The 24,542-nt window shown below is 34.3% G+C and overlaps 1 protein-coding gene and 1 pseudogene across 1 annotated transcript; one reads left to right on the forward strand and one right to left on the reverse strand.

The window, feature by feature from the left end:
* Positions 507-10,132, reverse strand: LOC109833717. Its single transcript, XM_020401502.1, has 3 exons — positions 9,512-10,132; positions 1,015-1,086; positions 507-933 (listed from the first exon to the last, which is right to left on the reverse strand). The coding sequence occupies exons 1-3, from the start codon at positions 10,028-10,030 to the stop codon at positions 931-933; spliced, it is 594 nt and encodes a 197-aa protein (XP_020257091.1). The 5' UTR covers positions 10,031-10,132; the 3' UTR covers positions 507-930.
* LOC109833718 lies at positions 17,498-23,100 on the forward strand (annotated as a pseudogene).

Consider the following 24,542-nt stretch of genomic DNA (forward strand, 5'->3'; position numbering starts at 1 on the left):
CCTCCAACATATCTTCAATTCCCGCTATCCGACATGAATTTTATCCGTCCGACATGAACCCGACCTCTGATATTTAAAACCATACATCAACTTTTATCACCAAGGCTACATTTCATATTCACAGTCGATTGATTAATAGCATCCTTGACAATTTTGTAAGTATGGTCTAAAAAATGAAGCGTCATATTAATCTTAAAGGTTCTCAGAGAACATCTCTCTTTCGTCATGCCTAAGTGTGGCCTTCCACTAGTGAATTTCAATCTATATTCTACAAGAGACGGCAATTATGACCCAAGTTGAAGACTGGCTCCCTTCCAACTAATATTTTCCCTTAGATTATGAAATTGTTGTGACTACTGCTTGAGATTCCTAGCGGTAGAAAATTTAAAGCAAGTGAATGACGCATTTCATTAAGAAGAACATGTTGCAGTGAAAATAATGTGCCACACCAAACATGCCAAAAAAGAACAACAAATATGCGCTTCATTTTAAGAACAAATATGCTCTTCGTTTTAAGTTATAGATCCACACAAGATTGTAGCAATATACAAATAAGACAGAGTTGGCTATTAACATAATACATGCATTAGAGTGACAGATAGTACGAAGCAAAAATATTCACAATAATCGATCCCATTCAGGAGAAGGCAGTAAAAAGTGTGTAGCTGTACACAAACAACACATTTGAAGCTTGAAGGAATTATCGATAAAAGAACTAAGGGTCTAGGAGGGTCTCAATCATGTATTCACTACTCACATAGATAAGCATTGCCAGTTTACAATATATTCACTCATAGATATGCTACGAGAGATACGTCTAGTTATGCCTGCTGGCTAACCATAATGGGAGGCAAAAGAGTAATACCCTAGTAACCACATCATGCATGGCCCATAGTTAAAGGGATCCTCTACCCACACACATATCGACCATCACTGCATGAATTCAGAAGCAAACAATAATCAGATATTGGCTAACAATCATTCCATATCAAGTTTAATAGAAAAATGACTCACCTCAGGATAGCAGTCTTGACGAACAACGGTCTGGTTGTCTGGATTTACATACACTGAGCAAGAAATCCTCCCCTACAAAAAAGGAGGCAGAATAAAAGATTGTTGCTTCCATATCTACAAATTTATGAGTTAAGGAGTATTAAAGCTGAGAATTTATATCAATTAATTGACATTTAGATAAATCGCTAATCATGAACATTTGATGATGTTTTAAATGTTTAAGCTTTCAGAATTGTAACGACATGATGAGAAAAATTGTAACCAAATTCAGGCCTTTTCAAAACCATATGCAGTTGGCTTTCTGTATTCTTCTTACCAAACACTCAATGAAAGGAAATGAGAATAAGACAGCATTTACACCTATCACTACCTCACTAATTGACTTCCTCATTAAGGACCGACCATATGGTTGATTGAATGATGCAGGGCATGGATAGTCTATCAAAAGATTTTAAAATCTATTAGAAAAATTTTAATTTTAGTAATATTTGATTTGATCCTATGTGATCTTCTTTTTAGTTAGGATTTCTTTAGGATTTGATTTTAAAATCTCTTTTTATTTTAGCTAGGATTTTATTTGATTGTATCTTTAAGTTTTATTAGGTTTTGATTTAATGAGGATTTTTATTTACTTGCTTAAGTGTTTAGCTGCTATAACTAAGAGATGTACAGTAATCCGCACACTATTCATCGAATGAACAGTACCCTCCTTACGATTCGTCGTGGATTTTAACCTCATTCCTCCAAGACGTCGATGATTTCTCGCCTCCCGATCGAAGCCTTCATGCCACTCCCTATCATTGAACCTCATGTACAAATTTAAAAAAAAAAACAGAAACAAAAAGTAAATGCCTAAACCATGACAAGTCACAAGGACCAAATATCAAGAAGATCACTAACAAGTGCATTAGGTAACCAAGATGGTCTCGTCTGAAACTTGCTCTTTTAGGCACTTTTTAGCTTTATGCTACTTACCCTGAAGAGTTTAATATAAACTTCCATAACAAATCATTAGTTCATTGATATAGGACAGTATCATGGAAAATTCATGGGACAGTAGGATCGACAAAAGTCAAACATGGAAAAGGATGCATTGTTGACTTCATTGCAAAGAAAAGTGAATATAGATGCATTGTTGACTTGATCGCAAGAAAAGAAAATATCCCCTAAAATCAAAAAAGCAGAGTAAGACATATAATAGATGCAAATTGCCTAGCTTGATGAGACGAATTCAACCAGATTAGCATACTCCAAAAATCTCATCAACTATACTCGTATTTAGCAGAATTTCAAGAATATTCAGCTTTTAGGTTACTTTTAGTGACAAATTTAAAGTCTTGTTAGGATTAGAAAATAAATCCGGTTTGATCTCATATTTGACCTTTTGATTTCCTCAATCATTGTCTTTTTAAAGTAGTTTTGTTATTTTTTCTATTTTTTAAGGAACTAGGTTTTATGCACGTACAATGCACGTGGTTAAATACCATGATTAAATATTTTTAATTTATTTTCTTACTAAAAATTTATTTCTCATTTCTACTTTGATTTTTTTTTTTTTTGCTTACTTATATATTTAAACTTTAGCACTGTGATTATTTATTTTCTTTAATGATTGTTTGAATGGGCTACACTAAATTTAAATTTTCATGATTGATAATTGAATTGTTAGGAAACAAATATAATCTAAAACTAATTTGAATTTTTACGTTATTTGGACCGACATGAAACAAAGCTTGGTTTAAGAAATTATAATGTTGTAAAAGTGAAAAATACTTAAAAATAGCGTTATAAAAGAAAGATGAATAATTAAAGTCAATAAACCAAGATGATTAATTAACGTGGGATAGAGCGAAACTAAAGAGAATATGAATTTTATTGCTAATCATTCATAAACTTCAGAATAAATCATAAACTAAAGATTAATGATAACTCTAGTACACTTTTATATGATAAAATCATCCACATAACCATATAAAAATACTTAAAAGAGTTGATGTGACTCCATTCTAAATATTCCTGGTTTTACTCCAAAAATTAAGCTATTCTATAAAATTCAAAAAAAATTCTTTTATTCTTTCTGTTTTGTTTTTTTATTAAGTTAAGATCAATCATTCTTTACATTTATCTTCTTCCTAAGTAATTCAAGAGTTGTGTCTTCGTTGTCTATATTGATTGTGACATCAGGTTGGAGCTAAATTTCTTGTGATGTTATTTTTCTATGAGCTCGTTCATCTTCTGTCTTCTTGTCTTACTTCACAAAGAAGTTAAATGTATTTTTGATATTCAATAGAAACTTTTAAAAATACAGACTTTGATTATTTTTGTGTTTTAATGAGATTAAATGTTAATTTCATATATATATAAATTTTGCGTTTCTAATTTATTTTTTAAATAAGGTTAGGAGTTACCTCTTTTCTCTTTGCAATGAATTTTTTTTTGTGTACATCCAATAAGAGTTTATGTTACGTTAAATAATACTATTTTTTGCTCTGTCTGTGTCATTTTCCACAAGAATTTGAACTAAATAATTGTATTTTTTATTATCAAATTGTCTTAGATTATAATGTTAATATTTAATTTTGATATGTTTATTTCATGAAGAAGGGATTAGATTATAATGTTAATATTTAATTTTGATATGTTTATTTCATGAAGAAGGGATATTACTCAACATTGGTATTACATCATTAGTGATTCTTAATTTTGATATGTTTATTTCATGAAGAAGGGATATTACTCAACATTGGTATTACATCATTAGTGATTCTATGACATTTATCATTTGGATATTCTTAATAACATCACTATCCACCTTCTTGTTGTAGCTTTTGCAAGCTAGAACCACAGTTCAACTATATTGTAAATGGTAGTTATCTTCACATTATAGGTCCAATAGCGTGTTTGTATATTGGTAGAGTATTTTTAAGTTTAATTGTGTATATTTTAGAGTAGGTCTTGTAAGAACATACCTCTTTGAATGTTTTGATGATTACATATATCAATAGTTTAAATTTGTATGGTATTTGTAAAGAGCCTTGATGGATATACTTTTATTTTAGCAGCTTATTCTGAAAGAGTCATGCATATTAGCTTTAAAGTATAATGTTTTTTCTTTATTGCATTATATAAATATTTACTTGGTTTACTTATCATTCTCTTATTTCTTCAATAAGTTGAATCTTTGGGTTGATATGTATTGTTAACATAATTTATGATGATATGTATATTTCCCATACAAAGTTGAGACAGATATAATATGAATTTTAATAAAAATTTTAGAAGTAAAATATGTTACCTTTATATTTTAAGATTTTGAAATCTGACAGTGCTATTACATGTTTATCTTTGATCGCACCTTTAAAAATTAATCATTCATTGGTAATCATATTCCCAAATAAAGTTACTTGTAGAGTCATGCCACTATATAGGAAAAAATATGAAAATTTACAAACGCTTACTATTTTTTTGTATCTTTTATGGAGAATGCTTTTTTGATTAGGACAAAGTCGTTCAATATGTTCTTCAAGAGGAACTCAGTCGGTGCTTCTTTACTAGATATAACTTTTGTCAATGTCAGTTCAAGTGATTCGTTAATATTTTCGAATTTTAGGTTTATTTCCTTCACTTCTCCATTTGAAATGAAAATAGCTTGATATTTTTTAAAGGATATCTATGAACTTTCTAATAATTTCTCTATTCATAAACTTGTTACTCCATGTCATCTCCAAATGATTTATGATCACATATCATACTCTTGAGTTATTGCAAAACATGCTTCCAGTTTTGACACATCAAATTCTATGGTGAATTAAGCAGATAATTATATAATGAGAAGCTGATTGACAAGTTGTTGAAGCTGAGGTAGGTCTGTAGCTTGAGGGAGGTATAACGGAGCTCCAAGAGGCTGTCCCTTTGGATCCGTTAACTCATTGTATTTTTTAATACCCTACAAATATTATTAATATCAGAGATGAATGTTTATACATTATAATCAATTAATGCTAACTTATTATATTATAGACTTTTTGTCAGTTTCATATAATTTAGTCTTCAATCAATTTATGTTATTAGTAAAATTATATGCAGTTCCTTAAATTTATATAGCAACATTATTTTTTAATCTATCATATATTTTTTAAATTTCTACTCCTTAACTGAATAGCTTTAATTTATTATAATTGCTATTTTTTATCAGTATTAACTTAGACTACTTTAGATACTGAAAAGAATGATAAACTTTAAATTGATAGTTAAATTTATATATCTTAATAAAAGAATATCAAACATTTACTCTTTTCTTTGCCAAATTTTAGCCTTTTTGTGATTTTGAACTTTTTGAAGGTGTGTTTTGTAATTTTTAAACTTTAATAGCATTTTTTAAAAATTTTAAATTTTACGTTGGGTGCTTGTAATTTTTATATTTTGTGAGTTTAATTTTTTAAGATGTTTTTTGCAACTCTGAAATTTAAAGTTTTTTTTCGCAATTACTAAAATATTGTGTTGTTTTTTGAAAAAATTAAATTTCCAGCAATTTGCTGATAACTTCTAGATTTGATGTCTACCAGTTATAAGTTTTAAAAGTTCATGATTTTTAACTTTTGATGGAGTTTTTGTACTTTTTGTAACTTTAAGATTTTTTTTACAAAATTTAAATTTTCAGTGGTCTATGTTGTTTGCAAGTTTTAAAATCTCTAAATTTTAGGGTGCGTTTTATAATTTAAACTTTTGAGATTGTTTCTGCAATTCCAAATTCCGGGGTATTGTTAATTTTTAGATTTTATGTTTGTTGCTTTAAGTTTTAAAAAGTCAGCATGCTTTGGGTAATTCTAGACTTTTGAAGATATTTTGTGTAATTTTTTTTAAAAAATGGGTTTTTTGTAATTCTTCATGTATTATAATATGTTATCTATGTAGAATTTCTTAATCTTATTTGTTTATATTGTTTAGCTATGAATGGTTCATGTGGAGTTAATATAGGATATAATTAGTATTTGGATAGATTAACATTTAAATAAAATATTCAAAATATTTCATGTAGTTTGTTAATCTTTTTTTTAATTATTGAGCTATTAGGTAGTTCACGTGGGATTAGATAAGATACAATTAAAATTAAAATAGATTAAGATTTAAATAAAATATTTAAAATAGTGAAGGGTAATATTGACTATGGAAAGATTTTTCTGAACTCGTGCTTTTAAAGGGAGTATGATTTTATTCCCATTAGGAGTTGAAGAAAATTTAAAAACCCTATGCGTAGATCAATTTTTAAGAAATGATATTCCTCTTTCAATATTTCTACGTAGATTCGAACATTGTTCTACATTGATTTGAAGAATGCCACTTGGTAGATTATGAGGTTTTAACTAATGCAACCTTGTTTGTAGCTTTGATGCTCTTCACAACTCCAGAGTCTTACTCAGGGACGGACCGTGGTTTCTTAGTCTCACCACGATCATAACTTGTGTAGGAACTTTCGAAGACATCCATGATGAGGCTTTTATTCTTTCCATAATGTTGCTCGCTCCTCCTCTTGGCTAAACTGAATGTTGCATCTAAGATAAAAGTATTTGCAAAGATACACAATCTTGTCTGTAATCAGAAGGCAAGAAATAGTTTTTCAATAATTTCTTCATCTTCACCCATGTTCGAACTAGATCCTTCAATTGACTGCATTGATTCATCACTACTTTGTCCCGCTATGCAGATGCTTTTATTTTTAAGTTGGTTGACCACTAACTTAACCTTCTAATCGTCTAGGATCATCATGTACTCAAAATATCTCTCCATCTTGGCAATCCAATCAAGGAGATCCTTTGTGTGAAGTTTTTCATTGAAGGATAGTATCTTACATTTTCCAGTATCATAATTCTTCCATCTTTTGTAGCCTCTATTATCATCGCAGTTTGATTTATATTGGAGTTAGATCTTGTCTTTAGCGACCATCAACACATCTCAACCTCATCACAGTTCCAAGTGTTTTAATGTCAACGCAAGTTATCTCTTACAACTAACCATGATAACACGGGCATCATCTGTCATTGGACCAGAGAAACAGGACTCTAATACCAATTAATGCAACACGAAAGTGAAAACCTAGGAATCCACCAAAGGGTGTACTATGAATTCACAAAGAACTTTGAATTCATGAAGAAATATTAAAAGATGAATATTACTGATAAAAAGTGACTTGCCCATATAGCGTTCATAATCCTTCTTCTTAAATAGAAAAATAGGTTACTCCTAATAGGAATAGAATTCCTAAGAAAATAGAAAATATAAAAACTAATTCAAAAAAGTCTATGACTGAAGAAAATCAATCGATCAAATTTGAGATCAAACAGAATTCGTTTTCTAATCTAAATAAGATCCTAATTCATTACTGAAAATAACCTGAAAGCTGAATCATTTCAAAATTCTACCAAGTACCGGTACTAATGATGAGATTTCGAGAGTTTGCCAATCTAGTTAGCTCAATGTCACTGAGATGGGCAATTTCATTTATTATGTCTTATTCTACTTTCCAGATTGAGAGAGATTGCATTTTCTTTCGGTCAAGTCAACAATGCGGATTCGCTGTTCTTCGAGATCAAATCAACAATACATCAGTATCCGCGTTTAACTCATGATGATCCTACCAGTGTTTTCAATGCGCAAAGCGCAATGCGGGGCTCAAAGCATCTTTACGCGCACATGCGCAAGGCGTAACGCGATGCGCGCGCCCGAGTGATGCGAAGCGCACACCACACATATAATATTTCAATATATGTAATCAAGCGCGAAAGAACATGTTTTTCGAATTTACATGAAAAATATCATGATAAATAATATCTTGCTACAAAATCACAATATATTGCCTTAATTTCTAATGCTAACACCCAACATAGTAGCAAATTTTATCAATTTTTAAATCAAATGTTAAATCAAGACTTATATCCAAACTAAGGATTAGTAATGGTCCTCAATTGAAAGTTATTAAAAAAACCCAATGGATTTATTTTGCTTTTTGGGATATGGAATATCAAGTATAAAGACTCGATTGAAATGTTAACAAATAAAACTATATGAGGAGATGTACTACATGCATCCTACACAAAGTACAGATGTACGCGAGGCGCAAAAAGCGCTGCTATATCAGATGTGAGGCGTTTCGCCACCGCCCCGCATCGTAAGGCGCATGAGGCGCAATGAGGCGCGCGCCTTTGAAAACACTGGATCCTACTGTCCCATGAATTTTTCCACCATGCGTCGTACATTACTCACCCCCTTTTAGAACGTTTTAGAAAACACTAGGCACTTTTGGGCGCCGGACCAAGCTCCTAATTTCTTTTTGAAGATTCAAAACCATATCCTCGTTGTTTACCCAAGATGGACTTCGATATAGAGTTTTGATTCGATCCATTTTGGCTAAGTCTTTCTCTTCATCTATCACTATGCTTAGGCGAGCAATACATCCCTTTTTGATGTGTGCAGACAACGAAAGCGGTTCATATTTCCCTAGATGTTCCTAAGACCTTGAAGGTAGCCTAAGTACCGCTTAGGCCTAGGCAAGCGCCTAGCTGGGTAGGCAAACCACTTGTTAAGACAATGTTTCAAACATGTTTAGGTCAAGGAGATTCACGGGCCAGTGTAGATCCATGGTTCAACAAGGTTCAATTGCATGTCCACAGTAGGTCTAATAGGTTTGTTACTCATGAACCTGAGTTTTAACATTTATAGCAAGCATGTCTATTGTCCACAACTTCAAATACCACTAATAACAACAATTTAGAGCAATATAATCCAATCACAGAATTTTGTAAAATCTTATACTGAGTCTTGATGTTGATGATGATGATGATGATGATGATGATGATGATGATGATGTGGGAGGGAGAATTTGATTTCAATTTCAAACTCAACAATGAACTCTCATTAGTAGGCAACTTTTGAGTTATTTCATGTTGCTCACTCCTGAGGCTAATCAATTTAGTATCACATTCCTTGTATCCAAATGATCCCAAATTCAATGCATTTATTTTTCTTTATGGGAAACAATTACATGTGATCTCATATATGCTCTAAGTAAAATAAGTAAAAGAGATTCCCGCATTTATACATCGAACAGTATGCAGTAAACTTTCTTAATAATGCAATTATCAGTATAAACTTTTTCAAGGAACAAGTCTAATCCAACAAGAAATATATGTCCTTATCATACAACTGCAATCCTACTAAATATAAGAACTAAGGTCCAAGCTACACAATTTTGATTGAATTTGCAAGACACTTCTAGTGGCATAACGATATCCATCCACTGCCATGGTGAGTTATTATAAGATAAAACGCAATGTATGGTCGATTTTGATTCTCTGAGTAATCTCAAATTTCTTATTCTGAGTAATCCAAACTATGAACTCCTAGTGCATGCTTAACATTAGAAATCATATATTTCCACTTTAGAACCAGCATGATAATGGAAGGTGGGGGGAAAAGGCTTCTAGAGAAAACTCAAACTTACATCAACAGGAATATCGAAAAACAGCACATGCAGCCTCCCATCAACCTCGGTAACAGTCTCGAACGGGATAGACCCCTTCAAAATATCCTCAATCAAATAAAACGCGTCTTTGATGACCCTAATCCCATCAAGATCCAGCTCGGCATCCACGTACGAGACCCCCCTTGCCCTAATCTTCCCTCCATCGGACGTCACAAACCCCAGCCTCCTCCCACGATACCCGATGGAGACCACGATCGAGTTGTAATCGAGAGAGAAGAAGTCCCGATTGCGGATTTTGACGGTGAGGGCGAGGTTGATGTCGAGTTTAGGGTTCGGGTGGGAGGAGACGCTGAGATGGCGGAGGTGGAGGCGGGAGAGGGAGACGGCGGGGTCGGAGGGGAAGAGTCGGCGTCGGCGGAGGTAGGGGAGGAGGATGTAGGTCTGAGGTGGTTCCTGGATAGGGATTCCGTAGGTTGGGTTTTGGGATTGGGCGAGGAGGGGATTGGAGAGCTGGGGTTCTTTGGAGGAGGACGACATTGGTGGAGGGGAGAGCGATTTTGAGCCAAGGATTTTGGGGGAGAATCTTCGGGGTCGGGCTGACCTCTTTTTTAGGTGTTCCGGTCAACCACGGACTTTTGTTTCTCTCGGATTTTTTTGTACCCTTTTCTTCCTCCTCTCCTTGTTACTTAGACCCCAATACAAGTTTATAATTGCATATTCACCAGCATAGATCTTTTTTCCCCCTTATTTGTTTTTGTTTTTTTTTATTTTATGGATGGATGGTTTTTCGGTAGAATTTAGGCTATTCAGCAGTTGCATAGACATAGTTCTCCGTGCTTTGCACTTACATACTCTCACTTGCTTGGTTGCGCTTATGTGCTTTTTAAAGTTTCTTAATTTTGCAATTTAATACATTTTTTTTTTGTTATAAAAATGTGGGGATAATTCTCGAAATTTCTTTTGTGCCCCTTACGTGTTAATTGCTGAACTTTCTAGCTCTTAAGTTTTTTTGTTAAATTTAGTGTTAAATTTATTCGGATTCTATGTTGGATTAGGTTTCTAATAACAAATTTAACAAAAATCAAATGTTGAAACTTCGAAAAAAAATAGAACGTGAGTATCACGACTTACATTAGCATAACAGAAAATATTAAACCACAAACTTTAAAACCTTTTAGGCTACGGATGTTGCAGAAAATAAGTGAGAGTATATCCATGCAAAAATGGCAAAACTCTTAGGTATTTAATTGCTAAATAACCTAGAATTTAACTGGACGTTTAACATGAGAACCGACATATAATCAAACCTCACTTCTTTTGATATTGATTGAAGTCTAGTTTTAGGCTAAAAGGCAAATTTGGTCCCTATTAATATGACCTCAAACTCAAATTGGTCCTACACTTACTTTCTTTTTCATGAACTTAATCCTTGTACATATTGTCAAATAACAGTTTAGTCCTTTTTAAGCTCTCCTCTAAAAGTTCTATTAAAAGTAATATTAGAAAAGACAATATTATCCTCACGTCTCCAAACCCATCAATTTCCCAATCTCCTTCCAAACCACGGGCGTCCCCCTCGGCTAGCGTCAAAAGGGCGGAAGAACACGATGCGTGAGGAGCCTACAACGGGGTAACTTGTGAAACAACAAAAGACATTCACATTTGTTTCTGTTGGACCCTCCTCAATTTTCCAATTTGCAATTTCCACCGTTTCCTTTTCTTTTTTTTTTTTTTTTTTTTGTTCTTTTATGTTGCAAAAATCCATATTTGTAAAAAAACCTGTTCTCAATTTCCACAGTCAAACTCGTTTAAAAATGATAAAGGGTTATAAGGTACGCAAGTTGTTAACATATTTTTAACTACCTGTTTATATATGTTTGGGAAGAGAAACTGCAAAATCAATTTCCTTAAATATTAATACAAATTATATAAAATACAACTTATTCATTATATTCACAGAAGCATGAGAAACAAAAGTAGGAAACAAGAGATGTTATTATTGTTATGACTACAAGCCCCCCTCGCTCTGTATCTATTATATATGATCATCAACAAGGTAAGTAAATTGATGGGGGTGGTGGTTGTTCTTAATAACACCTTTGAGTACTAGTACAATTTTATCTCAAGAGATGAAATGAAACAAAGACGTAGATTTAATTACTTTCAATAAACCTTCACAATGCCGAAACTTTTCACATGAGGAAGTCTCTGAATTGCTGAAATTAGTGACAAATTTTGGAGTTTTAGTGAAGGGTAAACATTTTAGTGCTACCTCCTGAGGGCAGTGTGGTCATAAATGAAAGATTAACTCTCGATTTCTAACGGATGTTAAAAAAGGGACTAAGTTTACATATAAAGACTTAAGTTAAGAAAATAGAAGTACGATGACCAGTTTGAATATGAGGCTCTGGTATAGGGACCAAATTATTCTTCCAGCCCTAGTTTTATTACTTATAAAACCTTGACACCAATGTATATACTGAATAGGAATGGAATGAAGCAAGAAATAAAACGGAATTAATGTAAAAAATGAAATGTCTATTTCCATTCTTATGTTTGAATATAGTTTATTACGGAATAAAGTGGAAATGAACATATTTAGAACTAAAGTATTTTCTATCCACAATGTCCATTCCTTACCATCTCCCGCTCATTTTCGCATAAAAGTGAGAATGAAGGCGAAGTGAGAATGACTGTGGTAGCTTACACAAAAAGAGGTTTTGTTTGACACAATGTATGAGAAGTGGAAATTGTAATTTCATTAATTTCTACTCATTCCTGAGACCTGATATTTTTTTCACAGATATTTTCACTCTATGAATCTGAATTAAATCCCAAGTTTTACTTTCACCAGGGGAAAAATCACAGAGTTTTATGACGTGTAGGTTTTGTAATTATTCTTATCATTTAAATTTCATAAATGCTCGCTATTAACTTGAGCATTAGTATCTTTTGCCCTATTTATGTCTGAAGTATTTGAACTCCAACTGTTAGATAAAATGCGTCAACCAGAAGCAAAGAGGCTTGTGTTTGGCTGTTCAGTGTTGTTTGCTTATATTTTCCTTTTCTTGAATTTTTGTGCCTTCTTTTCTATTGGATTAAATTTTAGCATATATATATATATATATATATATATATATACTATAATATATATATAGAGAGAGAGAGAGAGAGAGAGAGAACACATTGTTTCCTTTCAACATGCACTTTTAAGGGTTAATTAAGGACAGACCCCCATTACTATCGCCCAATTGCAAATAGATTCATGTAGTTCAGCTTGTGGGGATAGACCCCTGAGTGCTTTTTTTTAACACTAAAAAGAGTAAAAAAAAAAAACTTTTTGAAGAGGTGGAAAGATCCCCTTTGGTCCTATTGGTGAGGATGCCCAATTGCTATTTTTTACTCTTAAATGAGTCTGAAAAAGTTCATGAGAGCGTTCATCCCCACTTCGGCAAATAGTACATCGGGTCTATCTGCACAAATAGAGCTACGTGGGTTCTATATACAATTGGGTGATAGTACATAGGTCTATTCGCAGTTAAACCTTTTTTAACACAAACTCAAGAATTCACCTTTACATGGCTTTAAGAGAGTGAAATATAGAATAAGCAAAGTTAAAATTAGACCAATATTAGAAGTTCATAAGCGTAATTACGAATTCATTCTCATCCGCAATATGCATAGTCTGCCACGAATGGCAATGCTCAATATGTATACTTCCTTTGAGTAAGGATCTTTTATCGGGGAAAAAAGAAGGAAAGAAAGAAAGAAGGAAAGATAGAAAATTTATAAAGTATTCATCCAAGTATTTTATTGCCTTGCTAACATACTTATTCGTTTGTGGACTAAAGTGTCGTAAGGCAAAGGTGGAGGATGAAAGGAGACACCGTGGGAGATCAATGACCGACATCACTCGATTTAGTTTTATTTTGGCTCTCTCTCTCTCTCTCCCAAGGGAAGTTCCTATTCTGAATCCCAATGCTCTAAACTGACAGAAATGTTCTCAGATGAGAGTATGAATCTGAACTAAGGAGTAGGCTAAGAGTAGCAGGCAGTTTCAATCTGATATCAGGCAGATAAATCGATTTTCCACCCATTGGCATGTGTAATGCTATTCTGTGATCGAGACCCCATTTCTGATGACTGCATCATGTGAACTAAGATTAGTTTTTGTTATGTCTATATGCACAAACTGAGAGCATTTATTGCATGACAATTTCATCAGGGCGAAAATACACAGTTTTTGCCAGTGCTAATACTATGAGCTTGTGGCTGCAGTCACCAGATCATTTGCAGATTGCCATTGCTTGTGGCTGCAGTCACCAGATAATTTGCAGATTGCCATTGCTTGTGGCTGCAGTCACCAGATCATTTGCAGATTGCCATTGCTTGTGGCAGATAGAGTAGACTGAGGAGTTGTTTACAATTCCTCGTTCTTGGTGAGTGTACGAAATAACTGTACGCTGGAGGCAAGAAGTCAGTTTAGATCTAATAATTTTAGTGATTAAACATTTGATGCCTGGAAATTCTGGAGGACTTCAAATATACGCAAGGCAAAAATTTTGTAGTTTATGGAAGAAACAAACACTTGTTTTTGCGCTCTGTTTACCTCAACAATTTCCAAATCAAACGTTGTTTCATGGATTTTCTTTGTGCAGAGATTCATGGCCTGTTATCAGACAGTATAAATGCTCACCTAATACGTTTATTTTTATTTTTTTTTTTGGTACTTCCAATGTTATGAGTTTTGAATATTGCAAAATATTCAACTTCACCCGTATCTAATAAGCTAACATTTACTATGATTTGACTTATTTCTCAAGTTCTGTGATGTTAAATTTCTTTAGTGCTGTATTTATTTACTCATGTATTAAGGTATTATAGTCTGGTTTTGTTCATAACATCCAAATTCCTCAACATGGCAATTAAAACTGGCTCGAATAAGGTACACACCAAGCGTTTTCATCAGGAAAATAACAAGGGAACATCTACAGAAACTAATCTTAGCCATGATCATGTCTCTTTATCTTCCACATTGGTAACTCCTCTCATGTCTAATTACTTATTTGCTAGTTCTACGAATCTAATTCTCTATTCAGTTTCATGCATTAACTTTCACTTACATCTTCATTTCACAATGCCTTGTGCATGAATCCCTCCATAAAATAGCAAAACAACTAAGCATACATTTTATAGGGCATCTGATATACAAGGTGATCTTTGTGAGTAAATGTTATTTGCAACAAAATGATGCACATCATCCTTTTCGAACATTGAAATTGGACAACATATGGGGTCATTGAACATAGAAATTAAACAGTGCATTCAACCTAATAAAAAATCAACTACTAGAGATTAAGTTAATCAATGTTAAGTATTGGATATCATCATCATGATGGTAAGGCTAGTGTGATCCTAGTAACATCTATCTCTTGATTGCACCTTCATACGAGATGCCTCCCTGCTTTCCCCTCAACATCCGATAGCATATGCAATTTTCTTTAGATTCTACATGACCAGTAGACTTTATCAGTTTAATTTGTGATCTTAAATCTGCATTAAAAAGACACGGACAATTGGGAAGATCAAGAATTAGAGGAAAATATACACGCCATCTGCTTTGATACTATAGTATATTAGTAATCGACTATGATAAAAAAATTTAGAAAAACCAATTCATGGATAACAGTGAAGAATTTTAGTAGCATAACTAACTTTAATTCAGCGATCTTCTTGAAATTTAATTTGTGATATTATTCTACAGGTTCCTTTGTCGAACTAATTACAACGCATGTCGATGCTCTTAAACTTTAAGTTGGACCAACTAATTGTAAAGAAAATGTGTGATGCTATTATGTGTTGCATATTTGTAGAAGATGAATCGGATATAGATCAAGTACCATATATAAAATACCTCAATTCATCGTCTAATCAGGCATACAAATACTTACAAATATAATCCAATAAAATATACAGATATGATTTAATAAAGGAAGCTACACATTTATTATCCATCAAAACAGAAATCATTACTGTCAGGAAGTAGGAAAATTGGCTTCCAATACTTATCAGATGAGCAGGATTGGAAAGATTAAAAAGTATACAAACTATGTGATGCAAGTACAATATTAAATATAATAAAATTTGCAAATCAGAGTTCACAAACTAGTTAACACATCCAAAACGTAGAGTTAAACTACTGGATTATTGAAATCAACTTCAAAGTCACTAGTCTATGCCTATGGACAAAACATTTTCAACCGTTTAGCCAAGAACAATATTTAGACGTTTTCCACATCCAACGCAAATTAGGGGGAAAAATGATATTTATATCCATATTCATATAAAATTAGATAGAAAATTTAATATCCATATTCAATTGGATATCAGATACAGATATACTCATTGTTATTAATTCCTATCATTTTGCGTCGGCTTATATATATAAACCTATATTAGGATCGATCTCATCCAACGTAAGACCGAGCAGCCTATGAGAAAGCTGTTTATCAGACCCTAACACTTGCCCTAATTGCCTGCAAACTAGGTAACTAGCTCAACATTTCATCTGACGTACAAGAGCCTCATTTGTACCCTTAACATTGTTTTTTTGGTCTTCATCAATAATGCTTCCGCAGAGTTAGGCATTGTGAACAAGCAACGACACAAATAAATTGCTTCATGGTCGGTTCCTGCTCTTGTTGTATTTATTATTATTATTATTATTATCATTGTTTAGTCCGTAATTGAATCTAAGATCGGGAGTCATATTGAGACCTCGTAACCATTCAAAAAACTCACGAGGTGTACACCTTGTTGTACTGTACAAGTTGGCCGTCCTTTAAATGGGATTCCACTCTTCCGTTTGCTTCAAACTTCAAAATGACAAATTTTTAGTTGTTTGGCATTGTGTGCTTCCTGTGTGCTTGTTACTAGGATAAGCGGAAATAAATGATATTATTAGTATAAAATAATGCAGTATAGGAGTTAATAAAGAATTCTCTTAAAAGAATAAACAAATCAAAGATTCGATGGGTCACATTAGGGGAAGTGGCCATCGTGTCTTGGGCGATTAATCAGCCAACACTTGCGCCTAGATTGAAGACTAAACAGAGCATTAAAGACCTCGACACAGCTTGAACGGAGAGGGTTTATAATTGCCACGCGCTTTTTAGACTACGTATAGTGACCAATGGGACCAACCTCCAAATTTTAATTTGAATGGGGAGGATTAGAATTTAGGAGGGATCTTATCATGTGTATCTAGACGATAGGTGTGGATTCTTATCTCTAGTTTTCGTTCATCTTTCATCAAAAAGCAGTTTAGTTGCATCATTTAAATTGTGGTAAAGTGAAAAGATTTTGGTACTTGAATAAGCTATATAGCATCTCGACTCGGGGGTCCGTTAAATTAAGATTTTGTTTCTTTTCTAATATAAAATCGTAAACGTAGCATACCAACTCGGAATATGCGTGTTGTTGTTTTGAGTTTGGGAATACTTTATTCGACATTTTTTCTACATAAATACAATAGGCAGCATTTTAACTGTGTACGTACACGAACAGTATTGTAGACATAGGTCCATATATTATCTTTAAATGTCTTTGACATTACCACATTCCTACAAATTTTAATTTAACTTTGGTTTATGATTGAATGGTAAATCATAATTTGACAATGAGAGGTTGTATGTTCAACATGAAACTAAATAGGAAAAGAAAGTTTTATTTAAAAAAAAGTCCGAGGCTCAACGGTCTACTTAGGGTCACTTTTTTAAGGGTCCAAATCCAATAGAAACTGTGAAAATAAAAGCAGACAAGGCACTGATGGCACCAACGTGACCGCTGCCGTACGAAAGAAGTACCTTCTCGAGTCTCAAGAAAGCAACTGGCTTTAATGAAGTCTATAGTGTTCCGGCGGAACAACTGAACACGAGCTAGTCCACTGTACTGGGAAACAATAAGTAGCGACAGCCCTCGAGCTCTGTTTGTCCTTGTCCATTATTGGGTTCGGTCCAATCGCTCGCTGCCAATTACTATCGTAGTCCGTTCAAATTAAGGACAAGGAAACATGGGCGCCATTGCTCTCTTCGTTCTCTGCATTTGCTCATCTGTCTTCGGATCTCATGGTGCTTACGCTAGAGATCTTGATGGTATTTATCGTCATTTTTATATTTCGATGTTTTAATTTGTAGAAATGTTAGGGATACAATCCCAACCACACCTTCCACCACACCTCCTCTCCCTCTATAGTGCATTGGACCCCATATCAAATTTTTTTAAAAAAATTGATATGGGGCCCAATGCACTATAGAGGGAGAGGAGGTGTGGTGGAGGGTGTGGTTGGGGGTGTGCCCCTATCACCTCTCTTTAATTTGTCTAAGTTTTCAAAATACCCATACCCCAGGGGTATGAGTATTTTTTGTATGATTTTTTCTTTTTCCTTAAGATATGATAGGATGAGTTAAACAGTCACTTAGGAAGCTCTCCAATGAATAGGATCTCTTCGTTTGTGCTTTTGTGTACGGTTGTAATTCAACTGTCGGTGAAGTAAAAGAACATTGATGATGTCCACGCAATTTCATTCGAGCCTGCTGATATTTGAACATAGTTTTTATTTATTTTTTTGGCTCAAAGTCACCTTATATTTTGGACCATTTTACACGAACCAACTAATGTGGGTAGTCGTGCTTATAGCTAAATTATGTACAAAATTAGTTTTCGTTCCAATCAAGCGTCTAATTTCACTTTCATTATGTAATCTTTTCTTCATAATGTAAACTAGAGAGGTTCAAACGAATTAGATTACTCCCGTGTAATATACTACTCGTTTTAGAATCACTATTATTTAATTGGGGGTTTTTATATTAGTTGCTTAAATCGTCATTAATTGCATATAAACACCTCAAATCTTAGAAATTACATATTAGTCCCTCAAATCTTATAGGGTCTTGCAAAATTATCCCTTTAGTATTTTAGTTAAAAAACCTAATCGTGATTGGATTAACTGTTAGGTATTCTATATATTAATCTGCGGAATTAAACACTAAACGAATAACGATACCAATAATAATACCGCAAACAAGCAAATACCAAGATTTAACGTAGTTCGACAAATCGTGCCTACGTCCACGAGGCAATCTAGAGAGAAATATTTTATTATGAATCAAGAGTACAATCCTTTCAAGTTACACATGAACTTGAGGATTAAATCACAAGAGAAATATACAATGTTACCTTTAGGGCACCAAAACTTAAAATCCGTCTCACCAAAAAATCTCCAACTCCCGTAGAGAAATCAATATTGTATCCTTGACGGCGTCGTCGTTCTGAAGACAATAACTTTTGAATCACTGCAATCGGACAACCGAGTTATCCGGAATCTGAACATTTCCCTCTCTCCCCACTTTCCTTTACTTTCTGGTTACTGCCCGCCGATTACTGTAGCGGTTACTGTACACAAAAATTGATTACATGGTTCTTATAAATAGAGTTCTCCAAATGTATCCCTATTACAACTAGATCATCCAAATCATCATCTTGATAGAATTTTAATTTATGTGAACCTCGTGTGGGCCTTATCTTGGGCTGGACCCATAACATTAACTTCTAACCCAAAATCGACAATCACCAAATGACCCCTCTCTCTGAAGTTTCAACCCTTTGTGATGCTCAACTTTAGGGTTTTCTCCTGACCATTAGAGAAGAAAAACTCAGGTGAGTTTGGATTTATTTTAACTGGGCACTGGGTTTAAACCTATCAAGAAATGGGTTGGGGAAAATTATAGAGTGATAAAATGGTCATTTTGCAAGATCCTTAGGTTCGAGAGAATAATCCCTCCAAATATAGGGCGATTTAATTTGAAGGACCATGTTGCAAGATCCTATAGGATTTGAGGGTCTAATATGCAACTTCAAAGATATGAGGGACTAATATGTAATTATTGATGATTAATGGGACTAATATGCAAGTTCTAAGATTTGAAGGTCTAATATGCAATTATTGAAGATTTAAGGGCCTAATATGTAGAAACCCCTATTCAATTTTGCATACTTAATATAACATAACTTTCATCATTATTGTTCAATGTGTGGTTACATTAAAAGATCAAAAATTAGAATGACCCCGTCAAATTTAAAGGGATAGTATCATCATGTACTTTAGGATTTTTGGAAATATTTCTATAGGAAACAACAAAAATATGATGATTTAAATCATGCTTCGGAGGGCCTTTTCTGAAATCTTTATTATTATTATTTTTCAATCTTATTCATTTACGAATTGTTTGGTTTGCTGCAAAACTGCAGCCAAATACTAGCAGCAAGAAACGTTGGGCTCGAAATTGGTTACGTGAAATCAACTTCAAATATGCTATTTAAAAATCTGCAGTTTTATTCTGATGAATAAGGCTTTTTGTTGTTTAATTTTTTTTCCGGAGGCTGCAGCTTTTGCTCCCGATGAAAATTGACTGTAACATTTGGTGTAATTTATTTTTTTCCCCCCCTACAAATCGTAAGTGCATGCGTTTATCTAATAATTAGTTACTGCAAATTAACTACCGATGCTCTTTCACCATCTTCCTCCAGCTCTCCTCCCCAACGGCAACTTCGAGCAGAGCCCCCACCCTTCCAACCTCAACAAAACCGTCATCGTCGGCAGATACTCCCTCCCAAAATGGACGGTCCAAGGCCTGGTCAAGTACATCTCCACCGGCCCCCAATCCGGCGGCATGTACGTTGTCGTCCCTCCGGCCTCAAACCCGGCAAACTCTACTCCCTCACGTTCAGCGCCACGAGATCTTGCGCGCAGGACGAGGTGCTGAGAGTCTCGGTGCCGCCGATCGCGGGGGACGTGCCGATGCAGACCGTGTACAGCAGTTACGGGGCGGACACGTACGCGTGGGGGTTTATCGCGCCGGCGGAGACGGTCAGGGTTTCGTTTCATAATGAGGGGGTGCAGGAGGATCCGGCGTGTGGGCCGCTTTTGGATGCGGTGGCTCTTAAGGAGCTTAGGTTTCCTATGCCGCCATCACCAGGTAACGATTGCTCTTAATTTGTTCCGAACTACTGAATTTCTAACGGAGGAAGTTGCTAAAAACTTTCGCAGTCTTCATTTTCAGTGGTGTTTGTCCTCCCTCAACTATTTTACTAGCACTGAATGCCTTCGATTTGATAAGGGAGAGGGGGTTTATTTGCAAAATGAGAATTCGGGATCACATGACAAAACCGTGTCGTTCCCCGTGAGGGTGACTGGGTTCAATTCTCATGTACGACTAAATGCACAGTGATGGTGATGGTTGTTAGTGTTGTTGTTATGTGGGCCAAATACGTATTTTCTATAATAGTAGTAATAAATTCAGGACGGTAAATACTATTAAAATAGTTGAGAGATAATCAACGCTACTAAACATATAAAGGTTATATGTTTAGTAGCGGGTCATCTGCAATTTACCAGTCTCATATATGGAAAATATGCTTATGAATTGGTAAGTTTATTTTAATATGGAAAATATGTTTTAAATGCGCTTAGGATGAGATTTGAATCTGATTATTTTTTGGTACAATGTTAAAGTCTGATTCTGTTACCTCAAAACTTTAAAGCTGTAATAAAAATTGGGCGTTATGTTATGATTCTACTGTTTAACATTTTTTTCATTGTTTTTAGAAGATAACATAGTGAAGAACGGAGGCTTCGAAGAAGGCCCGCACGTCTTCGCCAACTCCACCTCCGGCATCCTCCTCCCTCCAAAACAACAAGATCACACCTCCCCTCTCCCCGGCTGGATCATCGAGTCCCTCAAAGCCATTCGATTCCTTGATGGTGCCCATTTCTCCATCCCCGTCGGAAAATATGCCGTCGAGCTTGTTGCAGGTAAATACAAACCTTATCCGAACATTAATTCCTATGTAAGTAAGGTGTTTAATTTAAACCATTAAATAGACAATTAGGATCAATCTGGCAACCCTCTTTGGATAATGAAAGTATTAGAAGTAAGAAGTAAGTTATAGAAGTATTAGAAGTAAGAAGTAGGTTATAGAAGTAACTTTCAAAACTATGAAGTAGGAAGTAGTGAAAATAACATTTTTTTTTGTTTGTTTCATATATTTTTAGAAGTAATGGAACTATGAAGTAGGAAGTAGTGAAAATAACATTTTTTTTTGTTTGTTTCATATATTTTTAGAAGTAATGGAAGTAGAACTTCTTCCTCTTCAATAACATTTTTTTTTGTTTGTTTCATATATTTTTAGAAGTAATGGAAGTAGAACTTCTTCCTCTTCATTTTTTTTGTTTGGATAACATTTAGAAATATTACTAGGAAGTAATTAACACATGTTGCTTCCACAATTTCAAAACCACGCCACGCTTTTTAATTTGATCTAGCACGTTACAATCAGTTTCATGCCGCTATGACCCCTCGCCATTTGAGAGCAAGAAGAATCCTTCAACCACGTAGCTTCAAAATAATTGTTTACCTCTCGCCTACGATGAGACTCCGGATGATCATAAATTTTGTATGAATCTCCAATTTTCCTCCTCCCTTGCTCCTTTGATCGTAACATCAACGTGATATTTAGACAAAGAATTAATAGACAAATTGTTCTCTTCATCCCCAAAAAAATGACTGATGACCATCACAAATTACTACAAAATAATTATTAAAATTAAGAGCAATTTTATCAATGAAAAATTGTTAGAAATAACTAATAAAGGAAACATTAATAAAAAATTATTTATTTCCTAATTAATATGCATTTCAACTACTTCCGAGCTACTTCTGAGTATTGAGGATTGGAAAAATATTTTAAAAGTAAAGATGACACGTATGCGCCATATAAGCGTTTAAGAAAGTATTAGAAGTAAGTTTTTTAGAGAACCAAACATATTTTTTTGCTTAGAAGTTGCAGAAGTAGTATTTACTTCTTTTACTTCAGCTACTTCATAATTACTTTCGTGCAAACAAACATGCCCTTAAGGCTAAAAGGTGAGCCGAACCAAACCAGTTTTAAGTCTTGGTCAATTATTTTTCAAGCTACAGCTAGGACTTGAAATTGGTTTTGTATCACTCAACACATTTAGGGATGAATTTGTCAAACAAGATCCTACACGTCTCAAACTATCCCTCTATCCTTCCTGTGATTTGTATGTGATTGTTCTGATAAAATTTGCACCCTCTCACAGGTCGAGAGAGCGCAATCGCACAAATCCTCCGAACAATCCCCAACAAATCCTACATGCTCACATTTGTGATCGGAGACGCAAAGAACGGGTGCCATGGGAATATGATGGTCCAAGCGTTTGCTACCAATGCAACAGTTCAAGTCCCATACCATTCTAAAGGAAAGGGAGGGTCTAAGAGTGCGAGTTTGAAGTTCGTTGCGACGGAAAAAAGGACGAGGATTACTTTTTTTGCTGCGTATTATCACGTGAAGGCTTTTGATACCGGGTCGCTTTGTGGTCCGGTGTTGGATCAGGTTAAGGTTCGCCCGCTTTAAGTACGTGTTTGGCTTCTGTATTTGTGGTTGTCTGTACAGTCTAAATTGGTCTGTACTGAAAATAATAATATTGTAATTTGGACTCTGATTTGGTTTTAAAATATTTTATACTACTACTGTTACTTTTTGTAATCTTTAATTATGTTTCTATTTTAATTTTTCCTCTTGTGTTATATGTTATTTCTAAACGAAATAGGTGGATCACAGATGAATGAACTCTGCCATACAAAGCAACCGGAGTAGTACTCTTCTTTTCTAAAATTTGTCAATAAATTTTTAGTAGGATCTTCTGAGTGAAGTGAATGAAATTACCTGAAATTTCTCCAGATCCTGCAAATTATCATGACTCTTAGCTTTCTCTTTTCTGGAAAATGTGAAACTCTTTTTGTCTTTCAAGCTAGACATTCATTTGAATTCTAATGTTGGCCAGTCCTTTTATGTTGAGAGGTGAATCATCTATTAAGAAGTATTATTCCTCAAAGCTCTTTGTCTCACATGTAATTATACATATGTTGGTTTCATTTTTAACTGGGGCTGTTAGGATGAAAGAAAGTAAATTTAAAAATTCGACATTTCAAAGTCCTCGTTTTCCTTTTCACATGGGGGGAAACTCACTGATAATACCTCTTCATCGAGCCCGTTGCCGGCATGCATGCCATGGAACCCACTGGGTGTAACGCGTTATAACGCGTTATTTGACTCAATTCACTGCCAAAATCAACTAGCTGATGTTACACTTGAACTTCATGACTTACATTATAAACATTCAACACTTTCACTCACCCACCCATGTGGGACTATAAGTTGGAGATCTCACACCTTCCATAGCACTTGATACTCCTCAACTCATTTATTAGCATTTAGCACTTTCTCAATTCATTGAGGAGAGGGAGGTTACATGCAATTTATCCTTCTAACATGGCATTTATTAAACCGGGTGCTAAAGGCAAATAAATAAGTCGGTGGTGTTAAGGATACTTGGGAATAGATAATAGGGGTTATCTGTAATTAATTCACCCCTTCCAATATATTGGGTTTGTTAGAGCATCTCCAACAGCTTCCCTATCTTCTTGAAATACTCAAATTTGGAGAATATAGAGCTTTTTTTTTGTCCAACAGATTCCCCATCCCATTCCCCAAAATAGGGAAGGAGGAGAAAAAATAGGGAGCCTTCCCCAAATCTGCAGCATTCTCCAAATTTTTGGGGAGAGCTTTATTATTGTAATAAATGCGATTTTTCAAAATGGGGAAGCTGTTGGAGTTGGAGCAAAAATAATTTGGAGAATATGATTTTTGTTTCTCTATTTTGGAGAAAATTTTGGGGAAGCTGTTGGAGATGCTCTTAAAGATTCAAATGTTCAAATTCTTAATCCCCTTTCAAACGTAGATCGTCTTTGTTCAGAAGAAAACTAGCAAGGAAAGTAATCCCTTTTTTTTTCAAAAGTTTTTTCCTTTGTTTTGATATTAACATATATGCTAGAAAAAGCATAGAGTCTACCAGTTTTCTCGCCTTGCTCACTTATCTCCCGTGTGGAACCAATTTGTTTATTAATTT

The sequence above is a fragment of the Asparagus officinalis genome, chromosome 3 (genome assembly GCF_001876935.1).
Source record: "Asparagus officinalis chromosome 3, Aspof.V1, whole genome shotgun sequence".
Taxonomy (NCBI): Eukaryota; Viridiplantae; Streptophyta; class Magnoliopsida; order Asparagales; family Asparagaceae; genus Asparagus; species Asparagus officinalis.

What these genes read in the sequence shown, in the direction of transcription:
- LOC109833717 (XM_020401502.1), bottom strand. Translation starts at nt 10,030, where the DNA reads ATGTCGTCCTCCTCCAAAGAACCCCAGCTCTCCAATCCCCTCCTCGCC. An exon ending in TTTTCGATATTCCTGTTGAT is followed by an intron (nt 1,087 to 9,511) that starts GTAAGTTTGAGT and finishes CCTTTTTTGTAG; the next exon opens with GGGAGGATTTCTTGCTCAGT.